At 36.7% G+C, this 19,297-nt stretch overlaps 1 protein-coding gene across 1 annotated transcript in view; it reads right to left on the minus strand.

The window, feature by feature from the left end:
- Positions 1–4,124: 4,124 nt before the first annotated feature.
- RIPK4 (receptor interacting serine/threonine kinase 4) overlaps positions 4,125–19,297 on the minus strand; it is a 31,623-nt gene continuing 16,450 nt past the window's right edge. The window contains exons 2-8 of the mRNA XM_032219301.1: positions 16,998–17,289; positions 10,521–10,669; positions 9,944–9,993; positions 9,043–9,201; positions 7,834–7,934; positions 7,465–7,720; positions 4,125–6,387 (exon numbers count right to left, since the gene is read on the minus strand). Coding sequence (XP_032075192.1) covers positions 5,210–6,387; positions 7,465–7,720; positions 7,834–7,934; positions 9,043–9,201; positions 9,944–9,993; positions 10,521–10,669; positions 16,998–17,289 — 2,185 coding nt within the window. The 3' untranslated portion in view covers positions 4,125–5,209. The remainder of the gene's footprint in view (positions 6,388–7,464; positions 7,721–7,833; positions 7,935–9,042; positions 9,202–9,943; positions 9,994–10,520; positions 10,670–16,997; positions 17,290–19,297) is intronic.

Below are 19,297 nucleotides of genomic sequence, written 5' to 3' on the forward strand. Positions count from 1 at the left end.
TGGCAAATGTATTAGGCTGTGTTCAGGTAAGATTTCTTTCATGTTATTGGCATTTTTTTTCTTTTTTTAAATTGTACAACTGCGGCAGGCCTTCCCTTCAGAACACAATGTGGGTGCTTCTTACTTCTTTTTGTGTATATAAATATAAAAACCAGAAGTCCACAATTTTTAAAAGAAAGTCATGGAATTAACCTGGCTAAACCTTCTTACTTAACATCAGTATTTTTTATTTTAAAACAAAATAATGATAATATAACCTTAGTAAAATAATTTATTTAGTCAGCTTAATCAGGTTAAATTAAAGCAAATCTGAACAATTGTGCAACTTTTCCAAATGATCCAAAATCATAATCAGTAGAGAAGTAATTATTGACAATTTGTAGTGGCATAAATTTTTGTATTTTTTTAAATGATTAAACTCCACTTAGTTGAATGTATCTATTTCACTTTCAAATCCTCAAAACACAAGAACACCCACTCCCCACAAATATTTGCTCTCTAGCTAAGAAGGAAATAGTCTCAAGATGGTTAGTTTAGATGTCACCTAGAAAGCTGACTATTATTTTACATACGTACCTTGTTTTTTAAGGCCTTTTCCTCTGAAGACAGATGCAAGGTAAAAGAATGGAGATGCATGACTCACATTTTGAAAGAGGTGATGCAAAGAACTAATATTCAGTTTTATATTTTGAAATTCTGGATTTCTATGAATAATTGAGCATTGTTGTAATTATGAAGTCACACACACCAAACTCATAGAAGTGAAAAATGATAGGACATCCAGCTTTGGGTTTTTTTTTAATCTTACTGTAAAAGTGTAGGAGACGAGCTGTGTCAACAATAGCAAAAAAAAAAAAATATTGAAAGATTTCTTTTAGCTTCTTTTCCAATACACTTTATTAAAACATGTAAACTTGTGAACTACAGTTCATTAAATTCATTAAGAATGGATACAAATATGATCATGGCTCAAAATAAAGACAAAGTAACATCAGAACATCTCAATCTCTCAAATGATTTATTGCAGATCTCAAAGTGACAATTTTGGGGGGAAAATGGAATTTTAGCAGCAGCATTGGTGGAGAATGAGCCTGAAATCTTTGATGCATGTGAGTTCATCCTACCAATCCCGATCCTCCATCTCTCAATTTCAATCCTACATTAGTTGAGCCAGTTTGTCTATCTGGTAAAGTGAACTGTAGATCCCAGAAAGCTTATGCCTTTAAAAAGAATGTCTAGGAGGGAAATATTATATTAGTCAGATTCTTTACTGGAAAGAGAAACAAGAGAGGGAAGGAAAAGCGAAAGGTAAAATGTGGGGGTAGTTTAGGGAATCCATGAAATACCATAGATGGGTCAACTGGAGGCAGTTTTAGTCTATGAATAATTAATTCATCAATTATAGGCAGATCTTTAAGGAAAAACTCTTCTTGTGCAATCTTTCACATTTCTGCGCTGCTGTGCTTCTCCTAAGAGATTTGCTGGTTAGGAAAAATGATAGTCTGTGAGTTCAGTCTTATTTTTCCCCTCTCGTAATCATAAAATGAACTTAGGCAGGCCAGTGAAGACTCAATATTTAAAGTTTGAAGGAATAACTACATTAACAAATATGAAATAAAACAGGTGCCCATGTCTCTACATCAATGTTTCTCAACTTCATCAATTTTAAGATGTGTGAACCTTAACTCCCAAAATTCTCCAGCCATCATGCTGGCTGAGGAATTCTGGGAGTTGAAATTAACCCATCTTGAAATTGCTAAGATTGAGAGACACTGCAGTGGTGGGATTCTTTTTTTTTTACTACTGGTTCTGTGGACGTGGCTTGGTGGGTGTGGTGTGACTTGTGAGTGTGGCAGGGGAAGGATACTGCAAAATCCCCATTCCCTCCCAATCAGCTGGGACCCGGGAGGCAGAGAATGGGAACGGGGCCAGTCAGAGGTGGTATTTACTGGTTCTCTGAACTACTCAAAATTTCTGCTTCCTGTTCTCCAGAACTGGTCAGAACCTGCTGAATACCACCACTGAAATACTGGTCTAGAAAAAGGGATACTCCCATGACACTGCATGTCTGGATTTAAAGCATTCCTCTTTAATTTACAAACAGTTCCTTTATATACTATCAGCCTTTGCAACACTCTTTTCCACTGACAGTTTTATTAAAAAGCTATGCTGATGGCTAACTTTGTTCCTACAGGTCCCAAAATGCCTGAATAAGCTTACCGTTTGAACATGCTCAGGATTTTCTGTGGCAATGAAAAAGAATGTTGATTTATTATTAACAACCCTGTAGGCAAATCTCAACTCTTTCATTCATAACCTTTCTGTTGCACAATCTGTACTCTGCAAGACAGGTTTACCAGAAAAGCCAGACTCATGCAAGGTTGTTTTAAAAACCAAGATACCATGTTGGAGATCTTGGTGGAGACTATAATAGGCAAAGGCCACCCATTCAAAAAGCAAGATAGCAGCCAGAGATGATAAGTGAAAAAGGGAAACAGTTATTAGAGTTCTTTATGTGTACTTAAGGCTCAGGGAAGAATGAATGGGAAATATACTTTCTTTAACATGGCCCATTGCTTTTGCAGCAGCTTGTTCTAGTTAACATTAGTCCCTTTGTCGACATTTGAACTGAAAATGACAAGCATTTTCATCAAAGTATATAAAATAAAGGAACTTTTCTATCATCCCACTAAGGATGTTTCACACTTTTTGTGTTAACCTGGTTTTATGTTTTTAAAGACAAAATTTTTCTGTCTTTCCTAAACATTTCTTTATATTTAGGAATTACAACTGATTCTTTGAGCTACTTATAAGCAACTAACACAATTATGGGACATATATCTAAACTATGTGCATTATCTCTTAAGTTAGTAATAACCTTAATCTATTACTTACATTCTGTTCCACTGCTCTTGTAACTAAAAGATTATATTGATCAATTTGGGGTCCAGTTTGATCTACCTGAGATTTTTCCCTCCCATGATGATAAGTTTATTGGCATCAACAATATATCATAACAACTCTGTCTGGCACCAATTGAAGCAGCAACACTCTTGCATAACATGTTTAAGCAACTGGTGACGCCATCGACCTGATGAATAAGGCAGAGTGCCCAGAAATTTCAGTCTTGGAAATTACATATGCGATGAGAATTAGGGAATAGGTCTTCACACAGGAACTTTCTACATTGGTGTATTTTTTCTACCACAACGTTCAGTGTACTCTTGGAAAATTACAAGATGTTTGTTGAAATTAAGCAGTTATTGTACTGAAATGTGAAGCACATGCCTGATATTATTAAAGATAACCTAGAAAATTTTATTCATGAGAACTTTAATCCTTCATAATTGACAGTATGGCACCATTCTTTAAACCCAATTTAAATTTTAACACCCTCTCCCCAATCCTATATACTAAGCAACAATAAAGACAAAGTATAATCTTTTTTTCAATTACCATTTTATTTAAGAGGATGTTGAAATTCAGAGTTTATTATGAGCAGTCTCCACGCAGTCTGCTGCTTTCAATAGCTAGTATTCTTGAGTAGCTAGGAAAAGATCCAAACTACCACTAGCCTGCTGACGCTTACTGGTGGCAAAATAAAACATCTTTTGTTAGAAACAGCATTCTCACATTTCCAAATCACTATTCAATCAGCTAACTGAATTCTTTTTAAACCAAAAATAAGAATCCATGTAGTTATATTGTTTCTAGTTGATTTAGAACAGCCTTCCTAATCTGATATATTCCAGGTATATTGACTATGACCAATATCATTTTATTGTGTGTATATATTGTTCTGGTCTTGGTATAAATGCCCAGTTTGGTTTAAAATGGGTGGCTATATAAATGTTTTAAATAAAATAAATCATCTCAATTGAATCATTGGCTATGCTGGTAGATCATAATAAGAATTATAATCAAACATATTTAATTAGTGGGGCACCAGTTTTGGAAAGTGATAATTAAAGCATACAATGGGCCGTCAAGTCTCATTCTGTAAGGTGGGAATATTCCCTGGCAAAATATTTCTGGCAGGGATGTGTTGATGATGTAAGGAAACAAAAACAAAGTGATAAAACACAACTGTTCTTTAAAAATAAAGCACAACTATTTTCTCAAAAGCCATTTTACAACTTATTTTATTGGTAAAACAGATCAAATGTGAACTTCTGAAAACAATGAACACTACAAAAGGTGTATTAAAACATACCCAGACCTAAAAAGCCTCAATTTTCTTCTGTAGAAAAAAGAGCATGCAATGTCCTGAATTATATACACAGTATATTTTTATATTAGTTATTATACATGATACATCTATTTTGTAGACATTGCTATACCTGTGGTTCAGTAATTTATAGCACTTAAAAAGAAACAGACACAATCTATTCTTACATTTAATGAAATAAATTTTTCATGTGCTTATGCATACTTGTACAAATGTTATTGTACTTGTGCTATCTTCCATTAATCACATGTTGAATGTTGAAATATTATGCATATACACTGTATATATACAGAAGCTGGTACTGCATATTAGAAATGATTTTCTAATTAACACAGGGATGCTCACAATTGTTATTGTAAGCATAAGCTGATAATAACAATCATGGAAAAACTGACCATCAGAGAACTAGAAATGTGTAGTTTTGAAATAGGCGCTTACTTTTTTTTCAATAATAAAACTGGAGTTTTAATTTCTGTGTGGCTTTAGGACAATTATCCCTGCAGTACTTTTTCAGGAATGCAGATACTTGTATTGATTCATGCATCTTGTAAATAGCCAAGGAAAAATCAATTTAAAAAAAACATTCGAGTGACAATTAAAGGTACCTCACCCATTGAATGTAAAGAATGATTGAAATATTAGAAACTGACTTTACACTGAAAAAAACAAGGGATAACCCTCTCTCTTTTTTTAATCTCTTCGTATCATCTTTCCAGTGAGCCAACACCCATGTTGAATTATGGGGAAAGAACATCATGTCTTCACTGAAGGCTTACTCAGCGCTCCTTTACACGGAAGTGTGATATCGAACCCAGAACCTTATGACTCTTACTCCCTTCCCTGCTCAGTTTATTAGATAGAATTGCCACATCAAGAAGTAGCTTCTATTAACATGGAAGTCAGACTTATATATGAAGTTTAAGCAGATACTCATGCTATGGTCATCATTAGCCTGTCCTATACTTATTAGAAAGCAAACACCTATCTCTGGCTGAGCAGCGTGATAATAGTGTTGCTCCCATTTTGTTTAGCTAACTGCAGTGGGGTCTGAAATGCAAAGTTCTGCATACTGATGCAGGCACCGTGGTTTAACAGAACTTCAGCTGTTTGTGTGTGTCCACCTTTTGCAGCAAGATGCAGAGCCACCAACCCTTCCTCGTCTGAATCATTTATATTTTCTCGGTTGACAAGGACCTTTACCACCTCATCATGTCCATTTTCAGCAGCAAGATGCAGTGCTGTTCTGTTTAAAGGACCCCTTGCCAGCATATTAGAACCTTCTTCCATCAACAGCTTGATTGTGGATAAATGGCCATTACGAGCTGCTAGGTGAAGGGCAGTACAGCCTTCTGCTGTTGTTGCTTCTATATCTGCCCCACGACTAAGAAGCAGCCTGGAAGTGCTAGTATGGCCAGTTTCAGCAGCTACATGAAGGGCAGTGTGAAAAAATGCATTTCTTATGTTGACATCTGACTGCAGTTGTACTAGTATTCGAGCAACTCTGTAATGTCCTCTCTGGGCTGCCAAATGAAGAGGGGTCCTTCCATCTACAGTCTGTGCATTCACATTGACTCCAGGCTGCTTGGCCAAAAGTTTCACAATGGGTAAGTGGCCTTGCCATGCAGCATAATGTAAAGGCACCCAATTATCCTTTCCTCTGACATCAACATAAATCCCTTTTCTCAGAAAGATGCGCACTACGGTCTCTTGACCATGTTGGCAAGCAACATGGATTGGTGCTCTTCCTTCAAAGTCCACTTCATTCAGCAAGGCATTCTTCTCAAGCAACATTCTTGTGATTAGTTCATCTCCATTTTGGGCTGCAAAATGAAGAGCTGTCCACTGATCCTCATCTTTGGCATTCACATTAATTTTCTTTGTGAGAAGCAGCTCAATAATGCTTTTGTTCTTCTTCTCTACTGCAATATGGAGGGGTGTAGAGCTTTTCCTATTCGTCAGATTGGGATTGGCATTGTTCAGAAGTAGCCACTTAACACATTCTTCTTGGCCTGATTCAATGGCCAAATGCAGAAGGCCACCATTCCCATCCAAAATGAGGTCTACATCTTGAGGCTGAAGAATCTTCATCAGTTTACTAGTGTCTCCAGATATGATTGCCTCAGCCAGCTTTCTTTTCTGGATATCAGTGGTACCAATGTCTGGAGAAACAAAAAACAAAAAGTTCTATTTCAGTCTAGTTTTCATAGAAGTACAAAAGGCCCAAGAGTTCCATTAGATAAAATATGACAGTTTCTTTGCAGGTACTTTCAATTGAGAAATTCTGTACTAATCCACACACGTTTTTGAACGCTGGACCAACTTTCTATGCTTTTATCTCGCTATTCATTCTTTTTGGCTTGTTGACCTATCCTCAAATTAGTTTGCACATGGAAGAAGGCACATGCTCACCCATAGAACTAAAGTTGGTTTAGCTTTTTGATACATTCTTAAATATTTAAGTATAAGTAATATTCTAATGTTTAATATTTTTCATTCAGTTGTATTCAATTCCCAGAAACTAGTGGGACAAGTCCCAGCAGTTTTCTTGGCAAGGTTTTTCAGAAGAGGTTTGCCCTTCCTTCCTTCCAAGGGCTGAGGGAAAGTGACTAACCCAAATTCACCCAGCTGGCTGTGTGCCTAAAGTGGAACTAGGAACTCATGGTCTCTAGCCTGATGCCTTAACCACCACACCAAACTGGCCCTAAATATTCAATATAGGTAAACATTTAATCAGAGTTATTTGTTCTTCATTGTTTGGTGCCTCAGGTGTCTGTTTACAGCCTTAGCTGTAAAACCCACATATTGCATCGATCATGAACCCTGCTCCCAAAAACTAAAGAAGGAACTACAACATATCTGATATATTTAAATTAAGTAGTTCAGACAGCAAACCTTAGTAACTACCCCTATTTTCTTAAAAGTATGGAAAGCTAATATAAAGACATTTGGCGTAAAGTAATATAACTTCTCCTTGCATTGAAACACTTTTCCTATAACCCCTATTTAGCTAATTAATTGCCAAGATCATAGTCCATAACATGACAGGAAATGCATTTAGGAATTCATATGCAACATGTCAAGCAATTCATACAGCCAGCTGTCATTAAAACAAAACAAAAAAAGACCAGAGGGTGCTTTGTGCTGCCTCAATCACACCAGTTACCATCTCTTTCTGAATTATTTTGTCCCTAGCTCAAATATATACAATTGACTACATCTTGCCCAATAAAACTTACCACTTCCAGAATTCTCTCTCTCAAAAGACAGTGACAGGGAACCTCGTGAAGAAAAGGCAGAGTCTACAGAAGACACTCCTGACAGCCTCTTGTCGCTGGTGGCAAGCCTAGATTCAGATGCACTGCGACTGAGCTCCTCCGTCTGCTCCGTCTGTGAAATTCCTGAGTCCAGCTGAGACAACAATTCAGACAGGCTGTAATCTTTAACTGATGCAGGATCAGGTTCTTGTTTTAGCTGGGAAATACTGGACATCTCCTGGAAAAAAAGGAGGTGAGGAAAAGAAACATTTCAAATTAAAATATACTGTAAATTGAGTGAAAGATAAGAGAACATATTAAAGTTCACCCAATTTTTGCTCGAATAAATACCTTAGGATAGGTCTGAGAAACCTTTGCATCCTCCTCAACTGTCATTTCCTTATTCTCATAATCTGGTTTTTCACAGAGCTCTTCTGTTTCAGAAGTAATTTCTAAAAAAAAAGATACAATTTATTTTCTTCACACTTGCTATAGGCCTCCCTTTTCACTAGAGGGATATTTTACAGATAATTCAAATAATGGTCAGTTTTGGGCCTTGCCTAGTAGCTCCCTTAATTTCTCCAATAACAGCAAATATACAAAGGAACAGCCATTTTCCCCAGCTCAATACACACTTTCCCACCATTGCTTTTTTTTAAAAATCCCTCTCAACACAGAACAGTGAAAAATATCTGCACTATAAATATATTACAATGTGATCCTGATTTATCCAACTGAAGCCAAATACTGAATGCCAATTCCACATTTTAAAAAGAAATGTACAGCCATATTTTAATCTGTTCCACAAACTGGGGATCAGGGAAGATCGGTAATTGCAGAAGGATCAAAGTTTATTTCAACTTTAAGCATTTTTAGAAAGAGCTAATACTTTTAGAAAAGTATTTAGAAATACTTTTCTGGCTCTTATTCCCACTCCCCCCACCCTCCTCAAAAGATATTTGCAAGATAACTGCAATGCTAGCTTTCTGTCATCCAGAATGAGAGTGCTGCCCTGGGCAGCAGGTGCTGCACTTTATGGAAGAGGCAATTGTGCAGCTCCCTACTTCTCCTTTTAATTGGAAAAAAGATAGACTCAAATGCCAATTAAGTACATGGATTGGAGGGCAAGAATCTCACCTCGGGTTTGTTTGTCCCTGCTATGGCGTCTCAATGCTTTTTAAACATCTAGAGCTAATTTGCACCACTGAAGCCAGAATCATAAATAAAGCTTCTAATATGTTTACTTTGTGCTGAATATATTGTAGCAAAGCTAATTCAGATTAGAAAGTTCCACCCTAGGCAATAATTTGGGGAGTTAACTAGATTGGTACATCATCTGATGCCTAAATCAACTATTCATGTTTAGACAAGTTCTCCTGTAATCCTTTTCCTGTAATAGGATGTTCCCTGACTATTGCCAGCACAATAATGTATTGTGTATATTTTGTATTCATCATTTTTAACAAGATTTTGGTGGGGCTCCACTGGGGATTAATACAGGCTTTTACCCTGAAATGACTCATTATTTCACCAAAGAATTTGATTAGAAGCAAAGTTTACCTTTAAATGTTGGCCTCTTGCTAGGGTCATCTTGCCAGCACTTTTGCATCAGTTTAATCAAGTTATTACATGCACGAGGTCTGGATTTGGAGACAGGTGGAAGTTCTGGGCGATGACCATTAACCACTTTCACCATAATGTGTAGAATGTTATTTTCTTCTACAGATAGAAAGCAGAAAATACATATCTGATAGGTGCTTCCTTTTAAGATTCCCAGTCTAGTGCTAGGGCAGAGACACATTTTATCACCCATTAGATTCTTTTTTTTAAAACATCTAATCTTTCAACGTGTAGTAACATGCTATACATGTTACACTATTTATAAATGGGCTGTTCTGGACAGTTTTCTTACTCTATTTGAACAGGATGAAACAAAAAGATGAACAGTATTCATGGCTGTATTAAAAGAATCAGAGGCTCAGTGTTGGAGCCAGAGATGGAAAATGCACCTAGTGCATTTCTTTTCAATAGCTGTAAATCACAATCCTTAAAGTAATAAGGTCTAGAGCTAATACTGATGGCAGAAGTCACCTATTTGGCTTTTTTACATGCTATCCCACATTATGAGCAACTCCATGTAATTCAGCTGTTCTTTCCTGAGAGATTTCATTTCATATACCTCCATGTCTAGCATGAATGGTAAATGCAATACTGCTTTCTGGAATTTCTCTCATCTGATGGCTCCCAGGATAGGTTTTAAGAGAGATACAATAGCAGGAAAACCATTCTCATGTGATATGGACAATATTTTAGTAGTTGGAATGGATGAATGCTATCAGTTATTATGGCTGGATATTTTGAAGAGTAAACATATCACAATAAACACATTTTGTCCAGGGAGGAATTCTGCCTAACATAGTCATTTACACTTATGATTCACAAGAAGGGATGTTTTGCTTACCTGAAAAAGGCTTCTTCTGTGTCAGAACTCCCCAGATAACAATGGAAAAGCTGCAAAGACAAAATTAATACCTTTATAAAATCATTAATGCATATAGCATGCTGTATTTACAGTTGCATCCTCTAAAGCTAATTACATCTGATTATCAGATCCGAAATGGCAACACTTTCAAGATTTCAAGAACATAAGAATTATCTTGCAATAGTCTATATGGTGGCCCTTCCAGTTCAAAGATGACACACTGGTGTGCAGTTCACTTCTGGAAACAGAAATGGCTACAATCCCAGACTGCGAGCACAGAATCTAATACAATGGAGGCACTGGAAATCCACTGTTGCAGTAACTATGGGTGTTATTCTGTTATTCCAGTCATAGTTTTTAAAACAGTTTTTGGAAGCAACTGTCTTCAAAGCTAGTGAAGGTTTCAGGCTTGCTACAGGTTGAATTATCCCACAGTCTATCCAGCACAGTTATATTTAATTTAAGATATCTAGGCTGTGGCTAGCAGCTACCAATGAGAAATAGATACAACAAGGAAAGAAAAGAGGGGGGGGGGCAGAATACTGTAGACACTTACCTATATATGTCATGTGTTGTATCAAAGTATCTATTCTTCTCTTTAATTCGTTCTGGGGGCAGATATGCAATAGTGCCACAAAGTCCATCCATGCTGAGATCATGAGAATGAGAAAGCCCATTGCATTTGGCCAATCCAAAGTCTGAAATCTGATAAAAATGAGAGGTTTCATTTTTTTCCAAATATTCTATCTTCCTATTTTGCATTCCTAGACTACTGTGTAAAACTGGAAAGAAAAAATGTGAACCCAACCTGTCCATAATTGATAAAAACCAATCAACCAACCAACTAAAGTAGATGATTAATAGCAGAAATAGCCTATTCAAATAATTATCAAGCCAATGTTGTCAAAAGAATAATTTTGGTTACTTCCTAGTGTGTTCACATTTTAAATTCTTCTGATAATCATAGGGAATGTTATAGTTCCCATCTTATTACAAGTCAAACTCCTATGAATATATCACAATATACAAGTATACAACCTTAACCCAGCGCTAAACTAAGATATATAGAATGCTGATAGATGCACATGTATTCAAGTCAAAATACAATATGCCAGTTATTTATCAACAATGTATTTTTCCTTCCACATAAAACAAAAAGGCAGTGATAATAACCTCCCATCAAAAATGAAAATGTCCCTCCTTCAAGTGTACTGCTGCTATCTTAAATAAAGGAACCCTAAACAGAAATTTCAACATAAAATAAGTGAGCTATAATTTCTCAAACAGGGACAAAGGTTGTGTGTGTATTTTATTACATAACGTTACATGAGTTAATCAGCTGATCAATGCAAACATGCATGTTTGTGATTTCAAAGTGCAATGGTTTTATAAAAGACACCTATCATTGCCTTTTGCATTTCATTTTCCACACTTCCAGTTTCTTCCATGTGTCTATTTTGTGTGTGTGTGTGTGTGTGTAGCTTTTCAATGTAGCTTTTCAAGTAATTGATAAACTAGCAAATTATACAATTTGTCCTTGTGATGCCAAAAATGCTTTCCCCTTTTACCACAACAAGCACATCTTGTCCAGTACAAGTCCAGCCAAAATTAAAACAGTTTTTTGAAGGGAGAAATCAAATACTGAGATTATTTGGTCTTAAATGCTTAATTCTAGTTAGATTCCCAATTTCACTCTTCCTCAAAAATTAATGTTGTTTTTTCCCTCCAAACAATAAGCATTTCAAAAACACATGACAGATTTTAAGAGGCTGAGTGAATGGTTTGATTAAGAAAAGATCACCTCAGAAGGATAAATTTTGCCTAAATGGTAGCAAATATATTGGTCCAGAGAATAAAGAAAAAGTTTTATTATAAGGAAAAAAGAATTTCCCACCCCTCTATAGGCAGCCCAGTGTCAGAGAATTATTTTGTAAAATCTGAACAATATTTCTCCAAATTTGTACATGATTTATTTAGGTTTCAAAACAAAAGTATAATCTGTGTTCCCAAAACAGAAGATTTTTAAAGGGTGAAAAAGAAACAATTCAGCAGTCTCAAAATAACTGCTGTTAAATCGTCCATGCTTCTGTAACCATTGTGCAGAAATATTGCCCTTTACATTCTCTATATCCTAAGAATTTGTTTACTAAAGCAATCTAACAATATGCCAGCATGTCAACTGAGGGCATCTTGTACAGCTTTCTATTTCCTGAGTATATAAAGAAATAAGCCCTTCTTATAAGACTCAACTATAAAGTTAAATATTTAGGATAAAATGATGTGCAGAAGAAGTCATACCAGAAAAACATGTCTATTCAGAAACCCTGTGAAATTAAATTCAATTGATTTCACATACAGCAGTTTATTTTGTGACTGTTCAAAAGTTATAATAGCACTAATAAAAGTGATTTATTACCATTTTTCACACTTAATGAATTTTACAGCATTCCCATTGTCACATGATCAAAAGTCAGATGCTTGGCAACTGACACATATTTATGATGGTTGCAGTGTCCCAGAGTCATGTGATCCCCTTTTGCGACCTTCTGACAAGCAAAGTCAATGAGGAAGCCAGATTCACTTAACAGCCATGTTACTAACTTAACAAAAGCAGTGATTCACTTAACAACTGTGGCCGGAAAGGTGGTAAAATGGGGCAAACCTCACTTAACAAATGTCTTGCTCAGCAACAGAAATTTGGGGCTTAATTGTGGTCATAGGTCGTGGCCTACCTGTGTATGTATGGACTGCAATCTGGAGGCAATAAGAGTCAGAGAGGAGAAAAAACAGAATATTGTGGCAACTGCTGATTAAGGACTATCTATTATGATTTGTAATTAATCATCCCAGTTAGGATAAATAATATTATGTAGACATTATTGAAAATCCCTTACATATGGATTTTTAAAAGTTAGCCAGATGGTAAAGAGCCATTATTAGCTAATGATTAAGTGCTGTTTACAGAGTAAATGGGTTGGGGAACTAAAACACATTTAATTATAAATGAACAACAAGAAAGTAGCAAATGTAGTGATAGCAGAAAGAAAGAAAGGAAAGAGATAATGGGCATAACTTCACTGTTTTTGTAAAGAGTTTAGATTATAAAAAAATGATGAGGAAAAATTAGAAAAAAATTAGGGAAATTTAAATTACATTGTGCTTCTGGTTGGTGAAAAAAAGAAAAAGGATTTAAAATGATGTAATCCCCCCCCCTGCTTTTGATAGTTAAATAGCAAAAAAAAAATAGCCTCATCAAAAACACTATGAAATTTGATTCCTACTCAGAACAGAACGCGTACCAACCAGTTATAGTGGTTCATATATTTTGAGAAAGCCATTAACAATCATTGAGCATTTACCATGAATCTATATTTTAAAGCACAGGCTTGTAACATGGGGTCCCCAAGCTCAAGTTGGACATCCCTACATATCTAGATGCACTGACAAATGAAGCACATGAAGTATTTGGTGTCTTTTGTAATGCGCCTACATATTAACAAAAAGAGCAATGTCCTAAGACAGAGGTTGGGAACCATGGCTGGCTCAGGAATTCTGGTAGTTGAAGCCCACAAGTCGTAAAACAACCACAGTTTCTCACCCCTCACTGTTCTAAGAGCTCCATAGTTTTAAAATTGGTTGCCTTGAATATTTTTCTTTTACAGCATATGTTTTTACTCATATATCCCCCGTTAAGAGTCGGGGGTATATGACTGACTGACTGACTGACCCTCTCTCTCTCCCTCCCTCTCTCTCCCCTCTCCCCCCCCTCAATTTAAATTAGGCTACAATTTGACAGAGTCAAAGCAGTGATTCAAGATTTTGAATTCAACATAAAATACAAGATTTCCAAATTTTACTCAATAGCACAATTCTTTCAAAATGAGACCAAAAGATTATTGGAAGAAATATGATGATGCAACCTACACAATGTACTAGATACATTATTCATATACAATGGAAGGAAACCTAGCACATAAAACTTTATATCAGAACAAGGGCATCTTTGTCACCACTAATCCTTCAGAAAATATTTTTTAAGATTCTTTCTTAATTTATTTACCTAAGATATCATTTTTAAAAAGCTTGAGTCAGTTTTCTACAAACTCAGGATATATTCCCTCCAAATGTCCCAAAGTGCAACTGGACTTTCTGTTTTTTCTTTGAAGACATTTCACTTCTCATCTTCAGCTCTGACTGGATGGTGGAGAATGAAATCTTTCCATTTCCCACCATCCAGTCAGAGCTGAAGAAGCTTCTTGAATGAGAAGTGAAATGTCTTCAAAGAAAAATCAGAAAATCCAGTTGCCTCTTGGAAAAAAGCACCTTTGGGACAACTGTGACCTGGATGACTAAGAATCTTTCATAGACATCCCCTCTAAATGTTACTGAACTACAAATCCCAGCTTCTCTCATCATCTCTCAGTCACTCAGATAGAGACGATAGAAAACGGATTTCAACCATATATTAACTGCTCCTTCCCAAGTCAGTCCTTCCTCTAAGTGTGTTGGGGATACATATCCAATCATAGAAAGCTAGTCTGGTAACAGCAGCATTATACCTTTTATGACACACATCACAAATATGACTGAACAACTATGGAGACCGTGCCTATCCACCAGGGGTGGGTTCTTGCCAGTTCTAACCTCTTCTATAGAAGAGGTTCCACAAATTTGCAGTGCCGTTTAGAACCGATTCCAGCTCCCTCCCCCCGCCCATCCGCACATCATCAAGATGAAGAGCGAGAGGAGGAATTCTGGGAGTTGAAGTCCACAAGTCTTAAAGCTGTCAAGTTTGAACACCCCTGGGGTTTTTTTCTGAAGGGTTAGGGGGTGCAAGGGTCTTGTAACTTGACAGCTTTAAGACTTGCGTGCTTCAAATGCCAGAGTTTCTGAGCCAAAATTTTGGTTGCTAAGCAAGAGCGTTGTTAAGTGAGTTTCAGCACATTTTACAAGTTGGCCACGCCCACCCGGTCACATGGCTGGCAAGTCACTCTCACCCGGTCACATGGCCAGCAAGCCACTCCCACAAAGCAGGCCACCACTATAGAAGAGGTTCTAAAAAAAATTGAAACCCACCACTGCTATCCATATATTGGATTGCTACAAGAAAAAGGAATCTGAATATCTACTTAGAGCTCAAATTCTAAAGTCTACCTTCAAAAATCATTTCCAAAGTAATTTAACTAATGTACTTTAGCAATTTAACTCATGCCCAGAATTCAAGCCATTTATAACCATGGTAAGCACTAAACTGAATGAGCAAAGATATTGGTTGCGATGGATGCAGCAGACTTCCAAGCTTACTTAAAGAGGAAGTGGTTAACAATTCTGGACATCAACTAGATTGCTGTTGGGAAATACCAGCTACATCTTAGTGACTCTTTATATAGGATTATAATGAAGGAAGTATTGTTTGGCAAATAATAAACTTTGATTAAAAATTAAGCCCTGTTGCTATGACTTCTGTTTATTTAGTTGCCAGATATAACTACGCAAATGAGAGATAGGGCATAGAATTGGATCCAGGATCTTACCTGCTTCCTTTTCTCTTTCAACTTTATTACATTCCCGTAAATGCATATTTCTGTTTTTTTTTAACTTGCATTTGTGTTCTGTTTTGAAACTAGAGTTTTCACAAGCCCAAGCAGGGCCAGACAAAATGCACATGTGATGACTTTAATTTATGAATATCCCCATTAATGTAATTTTTCAATTTTAACAATGGCCTGAACAATAAATCAGTGTTTCTCAACCTTGTCAACTTGAAGATGTCTGGACTTCAACTCCCAGAATTCCCCAGCCAGCGAATGCTGGCTGGGGAATTCTGGGAGTTGAAGTCCAGACATCTTCAAGTCGACAAGGTTGAGAAACACTGCAATAAATATTCAAAAATTGTAAAGGCTAAGGCACTTAGCCGTGGATGTTCTTTCACAGTGCCTGGAGGCGGGGCTCTTTTCTCTCAAGGGCTTTAGCTTCTTTGGTCCTGGATGGGGTTGCAGTGCCCCAGTTGAACCTAGTGCACAATTTGGGATCCTCCTAAACTCACAACTCCTTCATGTTGTGGGTCAGCTGCATCCTTTCATGGACTGGGAACACTTTCTCTTTGTCATTCATGCCCTGGTCATCTTCTACATGGATTACTGCAAGATGTTCTATATGGGAGCTACTCTTGAAAAGTTTCCAGAAGCTGCAGGTGCTACAGAGCTGGTGACTTGCATAGTTATGGGTATCACTAGGACTGCACATGTAACACCTCTGCTGTGTATATTTGCTTTGAGTGCCCGTTTGCTTCCAGGTCCAATTCAAGGTATTGGTTATGACCTTTAAAGCTCTTCACAGCATGGGGCCAGATTACTTGAGGAACCATCTCATCTCAATCACATTGAACCATTTTACCCAAGCCAGCAAGAAGGCCCTCATCAGCTAAAGCATTTTGACTGCCAAGGCCTAGGAGGAGAGCCTTTTCTGCCATTGGACCCTGTCCTATGAAACACCTGGCCCTTGAAGATAAGGTTGGCACCTACTTTTGCGGTCTTCCAGAAGAACACTAAGAGCTGGCTTGGTGTCAAACTAGCATGGGAATTCAATAGTGGTACACAGCCCTGGGAATGATTGGTGATTTGACAATGCTCTCTCAGCTTTTTATATTTTGTAAGGATTTAAATGATGTTTTTACTTGTCAGCTGCTCAGAATCACTTATATAGTTAGATTTACATAGTATAAATTTGATCAATAAATACAATAAATACATTTTTAAAAGATGGTGATAAGCGAATGTGCTTTTTCTTTGGAATAAATGCTTTTATGGGCAAGGTAAATGCCAAACCTTTTTTTCATTCCAATTTATTTTAATTACTTTGTAAGGTAGCTGTAGGTGTTCTTAGCCCATTCATTGGTTTCTTTAAGTTTGCTACTAAGCTTACAAAAAAGTGTTGCATGACAACTGCAAATTTATATTAAGTGAATCTTCCCTGTCATCCTGAACCGATTGGTAAAAAATGGGGAATCATATTCTGAAAGACTGTGACCTACCTTAACATGATAGTGGGCATCAAGCAGGATGTTTGCTGGCTTAAGATCCAGGTGAAGTAAAGGTGGAGACATGCAGTGAAGGAAGTTCATGCCTACAGCTGTTTCGTGGATGATTCGAAAACGTAGCTCCCAGGGAAGCGGTTCAGAGGCCAGGAGCTTCTCCAAAGATCCCGTTTCCATGTATTCCATGACCAACCCTACAGGCTCTTTACAAATGCCATACACTGGAAGAATATAACGAAATTTTGCCATTTCCATTTTCTTTGCTTCCTCCAATAGTTCCATACGCTCCCTAGACAGAAAATGTGAAATGCATGATTTAGTTTACCAGTGGGGTACTTGGTTTTTAGTAGCTTTGATATTTTAAATAAAACTTTTTAAATTTTAATGGAAATTTCACCTAGAAAAACAGGGACTTACTCATTCATGCTATTATTTAAAAAGCAGAATATCAAGTGTGGTTGATAACTCAAATCTAGCTGCAAACGAAACCCATAAATCCATTCATCAATAATAAATTCTGCTGAAACATTTTGTCTGTATCTGTGTTTAGATTTGAAAGAACTACTTCCAACTTGAGAAAGGGCAGAAGAGATTTAAGCAAACAAGAAAGCCTCTCGTTTCTTTAAAAAGAAGTTCAATATCAATAATAAATTATAAATAGTTAAGTAAAAATTTGGAGACTACACTTTGGCTGTAAAATAAGCAATCACTTAAAATTAGGTGTACCAAATCTGGGGTTCAAAATCAGGGCCACCATTAAATAGTGGCTGTCTACGTTACTGCAGTGTCTAGATCCGTTAGCTCTGTTCAGATACGGCTCTTAAGAACAGTCTTAATTATTCACGCTCTGGATTTCAAGGACTTTTACATTTCTATCTGACTTTTTATTTCAAGGAGCACACAAAGGCAGATATCCCATTTTATCCTTACTGCAACCCTGTGGAATAACTTAGCCTGGTGAAAGAACAACATTCAATAAGGTTAGCAAGTAATTCATTGTAATAGAGAAAAATCTTCAAAAAGGCAGAAAGCGGCCCCAACAGACTCCAGAAGATGCCTGAAGTCTTTAGAGATGGATATTTTGTATCCATTGAGAAATCTAGGCCAATCTATTCATAAACAAATCATTTTCAGGTCCAGTTGATGGGATTAAGAAGGACAGGACTTTTAGGCTATAATTGGATTAACTCACCACCAATCAAATAATAAAAGTGCCTAAAGCAAACCTCAAAATTACAAAATACTGTAAACTGAATAGAAATCCTTGCAGTCATTAGCTAATTAGTCAGCTGTCCCAGAACTACATGTTGGTCAGCTCATCAATAAACCATTTTTCTTAAGCAGCCTCCATTTTATTCCCAGCTTGGAATTTGACCTAGTTTTCCTTTCAACACTAACATATAACTCTGGAGCACTGGATAAAACACATTAGCAATCAGCTATTTACTGTGGGTTACTGTATTTACTTTTCTGAATGTAAGAACACAAAATAGGCTTGTATGAATGACTGATACAAAAAGATAACATTTCTTTTGAGCAACTTCAACTCATGATCGACTTGATAAACACATCCATGTAGTATTTTTGGAAAGAATACAAAAGTGGTATCCCATTGCTTTTTCCAGCAGATTTTTTTATTTCCCAATCTAGCCTGCAGCACTTATACTATAGTTCCTAATACACAAAACATAAAACCAAGTAGAAAATTTGTAACTTGGTTTTTCTGGCACTAATACTAAAAAAATAGTTTTCCCTAAAAAAGGGAAACCAACTCAAAGAGATGAACATATGAGAAATGTAACAGCAAATTAATTTCACTTCCCCCAAGCATTATTATTTCCTATATCAAAGCAAAGATTCAAGGCAAGTATAAGATGCACCGGAGTATAAGACGCACCAGGGTTTTGAAGAGGCAATTTTTAAAAAAAAAATAGGTAGGAAGATAGAGGGATAGAGAGGGAGGGAAAGAGAGAGAAATACAGTAGGTAGGTATGGAGAGAGAGAGAGTAGGTAGGTAGGTAGGTAAAGAGAGAAATAGAGAGAGAAAGAGAGAGAAGAGAGAGAAATACAGTAGGTAGGTAGGGAGACAGAGAGAGTGTGTAGATAGGTAGTTGGAGGGATAGAGAGAAAGGAATAGAAAGAGAGAGAGAGAGAAAAGGTAGGTAGGTAGGAAAGATAAAATACAGTAGATAGGTAGGTTGGTAGGTAGAGGGATAGAGAGAGAAATAGAGAGAGAGAAATACAGTAGATAGGGAGAGAGAGAGAGCACCTAAGACTTGGTTTCTGCTGGCACAGCT

Source organism: Thamnophis elegans, chromosome 6 (genome assembly GCF_009769535.1).
Source record: "Thamnophis elegans isolate rThaEle1 chromosome 6, rThaEle1.pri, whole genome shotgun sequence".
In the NCBI taxonomy this organism is placed as follows: domain Eukaryota; kingdom Metazoa; phylum Chordata; class Lepidosauria; order Squamata; family Colubridae; genus Thamnophis; species Thamnophis elegans.